At 31.6% G+C, this 7,042-nt stretch overlaps 1 protein-coding gene across 1 annotated transcript; it reads right to left on the reverse strand.

Annotated features, from left to right (window-relative positions):
* Positions 1 to 3,220: 3,220 nt before the first annotated feature.
* LOC108823405 (squalene monooxygenase 1,1) lies at positions 3,221 to 6,365 on the reverse strand. Its single transcript, XM_018596599.2, has 8 exons — positions 6,110 to 6,365; positions 5,656 to 5,767; positions 5,398 to 5,575; positions 4,871 to 5,039; positions 4,530 to 4,748; positions 4,080 to 4,358; positions 3,628 to 3,906; positions 3,221 to 3,497 (listed from the first exon to the last, which is right to left on the reverse strand). Exons 1-8 carry the CDS (start codon positions 6,314 to 6,316, stop codon positions 3,384 to 3,386), a joined length of 1,557 nt encoding a protein of 518 aa, XP_018452101.2. The 5' UTR covers positions 6,317 to 6,365; the 3' UTR covers positions 3,221 to 3,383.
* Positions 6,366 to 7,042: the final 677 nt, after the last annotated feature.

Consider the following 7,042-nt stretch of genomic DNA (forward strand, 5'->3'; position numbering starts at 1 on the left):
TTTTTTCAACTTGAAAATTTTGGAAGATTTTTAAAATGAAAATTTTGGAAGTTTTTATCTTTGTTTTGAAAAATGAAAATTTTGGAAGATTTTTGTTTTTTTAAAGAAAACATAAATTTAATTTTTAATTTTTATTTCAACATTAATTTTATAAAAAAATTGAATTTTTTTGAAGATTTTATTTTTTAAAGAAAAAAAATATTTTTAATTTTAATTTCAAAATTATTTTATAAAAAATTCTTTATTTTTTCAATTTTCGGAATTTTAAATATCTTTTTAGAATTTTTTTTTATATTCAACCAGTACCAAATAAAATTAAATGTGTTAGTCCATTGAAAGTGCCACTAGTCGAATGGTAAAATACCTGTCCATTTGTCTCAACCAACTTGAGTTCGAACCCAGGTGTCTACATGTTTTTATTTTCAAATCATGTAAAACGACGTTGTTTCATCTCATTTGAAAACGACGTCGTTTCACTTAACTTCAATATTTAACGCCTGGTTAACACTGTCTTAACCGTGGGTTAACGGTGTGCTATTATGGCCAATCAATCTTAAGTTGCTTAATAAATAAAAAAAGTCAACAAAAATAAAGTATTTTTTTGGCCAGGTTCGAGTAGATATTTGTTTTGACAATTTGTGCAAAGTTGAAGTTTTTTTTGGTCGAATTCCCAAATCTAAACCCCCTGTTGTCGAATTAAAAAAAAATCCCTTTCGGAAGAAATATATTTTTTTGGAATAAATATTGTTATCAACGTGTTAATAATATTTTTTGTCAACACGTGTTAATAAATATATACATTTTGGTTTAGTGCCATACTGAATTATTTTGAATCTGAATATCTCAATACTAATTCCATAGTATATAAAAGTTTAAAATGAAACTTTTTTATAAGTGATAAACTATATTACTAATCAAAATTGAAACTTCCAGAAAAAAAAATAGAATTGGAAGAAAGATCCTCCTGGTGAACTGACCGTATCTCAAACCGACACAGGTGAACAAATAGAGTATACTATCCTAGTGAATTTCTATCATTTATGTCAATCATTCTTTTGGCACAATTTAATTTTTGGTTTCTAGTTTATTTTGTAATATCCAAGTATGTTAATTATAAAGCCTGCGGTTTTATTTCTGATTCTAATAAGTGTGACTAAAAATGTAGATCTAAATCTTGAAGTATCATATATCCAAATTTAATTTGTATAGTGTTGATTAAAAGATAATAAAAAGTTATATATGCAATAAACTAGAAGAATAGAGTAAAAATGGAAATAGAGTATAAGTTTGGCATCTCAGGAAGATCCAACGGCCAAAAAGGTTTTATAAGAAACGAACGGTGCAAGATTGCACAAACGAAATAGCGAGAAGATGACGTGGCGGATTTATAGTGGAGGAGAAGATATTTCCCTAAGCGCGAGGCTTGTGGTTATGGATCAGGTAATATACACGTGGTTGGCCTTCTCATTGAAAGAGGGACCCAAAATCAAAGAAGTGGCTTGACAAGCATGAACGTTTTTTTTTTTTTTTTGTAAACTACAAGCATAAACGTAGCCCTTTATAAACCTATTAATTAATTATTTTATCAAATTAAAAGTCAATGCATTTTAAAAAATATTATATTTCTAAACACTTGGTGATTATTATTTTGGACCCCTCGTTTCTGTTGAAATTTCGTACAGTTCCCTAAATGTTTCTTTATCGTTTAGATAGGAAATTTTTAAAAGTTGGGCATATATTTTGTTAAAATTTGACATTTCCTAAACTATTATTAACTGGCCCTTACTGTTTGGCTGGGCAACCAGAACTGGTAAGTATCACTGAGGTATCAAAAATCGTAAGGACGTTAAAAATTGATAGTTCCTAAATTATCATTTTCATAGCATTTATATATCTTTCTTAGAAAAACTGTGAATTGACTACATCAAAATATCTGATATATTAAAATAGAAATTATGACTCATTTCATATGTGGTTTTTTAAGTTGGACCATTCATTTAAATGATTCTTAAATATATTATTATTATTATTTTATAATATTTTAACCATAAATTTTGTTCATGTGTATATTACATAAGTTAAGTTGCCATTAAATTTAAATTTAAATTATTACTAGAATCTAAGTAATGCTAACTTCTTTAGTATAGTAGTCAATGGAAAATCATTTTGCACTTGAATAATTCTTAAATCATTATAACAGTGAACCTTACTTATGGTCCATATATGTACTGATGTTCCGTATTTTTGCACGTTTGAAACTTATTTAAGAAGCTTCTTTTATGTTTGGTGGACTCCAATATCTGAATTTATTGTCTCTTTAAAACCTTATAATGTAATTCTTTTTATCAGTTTACATTCTTTCAATTTTGTTCCTGCAGCTTTGACTTTGGTTATGTAGTTTTGTGCTTTTTATGTTTATATCAGAGATATGCAGCAATGGCAAGTTATTGGCAGTAAGACCATCTTTATCGGGAATCCTTAAGGTGTTTTTTAAGATTAAAAAAAGAAAAAAAAGTAAAAAGACATAAAAGATGTGTCTTATTTAAGAGATATAAACAACATATCTTACTGCACGTGTCACAGCAGCAGCAATTTCTTTTTCTTTTCTCGCTCTCTCTCTCTTTCTTTCCTCTTTTCTTTTATATTTTCTTAAAATATATATATTAGATAAGGGATCATATTAAGGGTTATCCCAATAATGATGCTCTAAGGTGTCAGTATCCTTGATATTTAAAATTGATTTATAGATTGTAACAGATTTAAGTTTGGTTTAAAATGGTTAAAGTTGGATTGATAAATAATAAACTGAAATTAATCTATGTGTGTTTTTGGTTCCTAGGTATAAGTCTATCAACCAAATTTGTTGCTTCTATATTTTTTCTAAGATATCACTAATAATTTGAAATAATAAATTAAATTACTGCGTGTAAACTATGAAATTATTGTGTTTGAAAATATTATATTAAATAATCAGCAATATGATAAATATTAAAATCATATGCAACCAATCATATAAATCAAATGTTTATATTTATAAAATAAAAATAATTACCCGCACGGATGCGCGGATCAAGATTTAGTTATAATTATTGCTAAAGATAAAAGCCTATCACTATTATGTTGCAGATTTTAGTGGTTAGTATTTTCATAGATTCTCTCCTATAACTTAATTCTATTTGAGTATATGGAGACAAAACTTCGTGTAAGCAAATGTGGCACATTCAACAAAACAGGGGGTCGTTTTATTATTACAATAGCGACGGGTATAAACTAATAATAGTAAGCACACTGCAGTACATATTTAACAAATAACAAATGCACAACCACAAATACTAGCGCTCCAAATATGTCATAGTATTATTCGCGGTTCATATCATCGCTGCTTAGAGAGCTGTTGCAGCCATATAGCTTTTGCGATACGCAGCTGCGTATGTTGGATACAACATTTGGCTAACCCCTTCCGCCTTAAGATGAGGAACCAACATTTTCATAGACAACTGGAGATACACGTAAAACAGCAACAAAATGTCAAAATTTTATTGTAAATTTTAAAGCCTATGCACACATTTACATAGAAAAACAAATCTATAAAAAATATACAGTTTAAGGAAATAAATAAGTACTTACACCAAAAAGTCTGAGGCTATGCCAAATGCGAAGAGGAGATGGGAATGGAGAGAGCAGTTGACCAATGGAGGATAGAGTAATACCACAAAGATGAAAGATGAGAGAGAGTGGCCGAGGGTTCATGCCTCCGAGCAGAGCCATCATGCCTGACGTGCGAAAGCCGCCACTAGAGAGGTAATCAAAACAGCCTTGCCGCATCGCTTCTTTTGCTTCGTCCGTCGATGCAATTAGCACTTGAGAAAATGCATTTCCTAGTGTGTTCACCGTCGCTGACATTGGCTTCACATTCAAAATCATGCATTCTTTTAACATTTTGAGGTTACAAGAGCATCTTTAGTGGAGAGAAACTAGTCTCTTTAAACTTATAAAAATGGTAATTATTATGTAATTAATTATCTTAATAGTATCTGGTTTTAGAATGCTCATAGATATAATATGACATATATGCTCACCTTTCGGATGATATAAAATGACTTAATAACTTCTGAGATTTTGTTTGCATCACCAAGGTTTTGCAATGGCTGGAGAAGCCGGCGTAGAATGAGAATGTCAGACAATAAAACCATCATTCCAGACGCAATTGCTGGGTGACGCATGTTGAATGCATCTCCCAATACAATCACTCCTTGCTTCTCGCTCAAAGTAGCTTCCATTCTCTTTGTTGGCATTGCTTTTATTTGTGCTCCGTCATCAATTCCTTTCAAAAATATTTTGCGGAGTTCTGGAGGTACCTGAAAATATAATGTAAGGAAATGTTAAATGCATATCTGCATGGATCAATGAACCGCTTGTAAATGTTAGAAAGTATATGTATGATTTATCTAGTACTAGTAACACCAAATTAGCTATATATATATATTTACTTTTTTTATTGATCAAAGATTCAACCGCCCAATGCGCACCTGAGGAGCCATAGTATTTTTCAAATAAGCAGCCATTTCACCATTTGAAATAGAGGGAATATTTCCGGGAAAAATCTCCATACCACAACGAACATCGGTGCTGCTTATTTGATACAACATGGTGAAGGAGGGTTTAGACATAATCAACTTTAATTTGTCAGGATCTTCAAGCTGACAATTCTTAGAGATGTAACTAACTTGGTACGACAGAACCTCCGCCTATATCAAATCATAGCACATTGATGCTTATTAGCTAACTGAATAAATCAAAGTAAATAGCATCATATCTTTGTCACCAATTTGAAAATATGGAAGTCTATTCAGTTTAAAGGTATACTCACATTGTTGTCGTTAACAGACCGACGGAGGTTTGAATAGCAACCGTCGCATACCACAGTTAGAGGTGCAAATGCAGTCGCTTCTTCGCCTGAGCTATTCTTGTATGTCACTCCTTTGATCACTCCTTTTTCTTCTATGAGAGATTTTACAGTCCCTTCTTCAAGTCGTACACTGCCAGTTAATGGTTGGTCATTGGTGTGTAAATCAACGGTAATCATTGCCATTGTTAAGTTTATTAGTAGTTTCAAGCAAACGGAACTGACTAGTAATCAATTATTTAGAAGAAACTGCTAAAATAATGTCGATTAGTATTTTTCCTAGGATAAAAAACTTTAGGACTAACTTTTTTTTTTTATTATTATAAAGTTTGGTTCGTGTCCATCGGTCCTGAGATTTATAAGGCTTGATACAATGGTTCATGGTTCTTATACCGTTATACGTTCGATTTTCTATGTGATATTCTTAACGTGTTAGTGTTTAAAAAAAAAAAAGTTCTTAACGTGTTAGTAAAAGATGGTGAATCACATACTTGGGGAGCGAAGAAGCTTTTTGGCGCAGTTTCTGAACAAAACGGCCATTATAAAAAGTTCGAGCAGTAGGTTCATAAGGAAAGTCGTTGTCCTCCGGAAAAGACACGAGTGCTTTTTGTCCGTCCTTATAAACTGCTAAGCCTGTGGCTAGTTGTTCATCTATTCCCTCCAAACAATCTATATACAAAAACACACGAATTTTCAGTCATCAGACTAAACCACTATATGTCTTACACGAAAGTGTACAGGAAACAAACCTTGAAGACCAAGCTTAGAAAGCAAGAGTCGTCCTCCGGGTTGCATAAACTCACCCATCATTCTCACTGGCTCCCTCATGTCCCTCTCTATCACATGTACTCGACGCCCATCCTTCATACAAATTCAACATATAGGAGTGTTTATTCCAACCAAAAATATTGTAGTTGAATCAGCTAGGTAGTTTTTTTTTTCTATTCAAAAGGTAGCTAGGTAGCCTATATAGTTAAACCAAGTTTCGATCGATAGAAAAATTATTCCTAGAAACAATTCTATTCAACAATTTTTGATTTACATGAAAATATTAGGTATATGGAGTTGAATTAGCTATATACATAGTGTATAAATTGTTATTATCATTCCTACACTAATAATATAAGAAAATACTTAGCAAAAAAAAAGTGCGGACGCTGATTATAATAGTTGGACGGAAAACTGTGACGGCATGTTACGTACCTTTGCAAGAGCATAGGCGAGAGCTGAACCACCAACACCAGCTCCGACGATGATTACGTCAGTACCACCACCGTCTTCTCTCTCCTCTGTCGCCACATCTGCTAACTTCGTTACCTTCTTCCTTCTGTTGTTGACGTAGAACACTGTCCAAGTCACCACAAAGACGAGTAGCGTCCACAAACAAACGTGCGTAAAAGCTCGATACATATCTATTAATTAGTCCTCGATATGATTTATGAGATGTGAGAGATAGATAAACGGAGTAACAGTTTTATAGTCGTGACGGTCGCGGCAGCACCACATGTTAATTTAACATAATTAGAAAAGCGGTAAATTGGTATTTTCTGTTGTCCATACGATTCATTGTCAACTCTGATTTCTGACTTGTTTGAGTTGATAAGAACAAACGATATTTTTTGTTCAGATACAAACACAAGACATATTGCCCACCCTAATAAATAATGGGGTTAAAATGCACCGCTCTATTATTGACATTTATGGAACTCTTAATGATGAATTAAATTGCAAAGAAGTTAGTAGTTAGTGTCAATAATTAACGTTGTCGGTAATCAGAGTAACTTTCTTGTGAGTAAATAATTTCGTTTTAACAATCAGCCAAATGTAGCTGGTTTATATAAATGAGTTAACCGAAGCAAACCGAAAACATAAAGAAATATTGTTTGAAATACCACAAATTGGAAACCATATTTCTTGATCAAAAAAAAAAAAAGGAAACCATATTTCAAAAATAATGTCAATCAAAAATACATTAACATTTGGATTTAAGGTTTATTAATTATTATTTAATATTTAATATTTAAGTGTTAGAGTTGAGTTTATAAGCTTTTAAATATTTATAAATGGTTTAGAGTAGTTAGTTTAGTTCTGCATCACAAATTTAGAGTTTACGAAAATGATAACTTTGAAAATTGA

Source organism: Raphanus sativus, chromosome 9 (assembly GCF_000801105.2).
Source record: "Raphanus sativus cultivar WK10039 chromosome 9, ASM80110v3, whole genome shotgun sequence".
Classification (NCBI taxonomy): domain Eukaryota; kingdom Viridiplantae; phylum Streptophyta; class Magnoliopsida; order Brassicales; family Brassicaceae; genus Raphanus; species Raphanus sativus.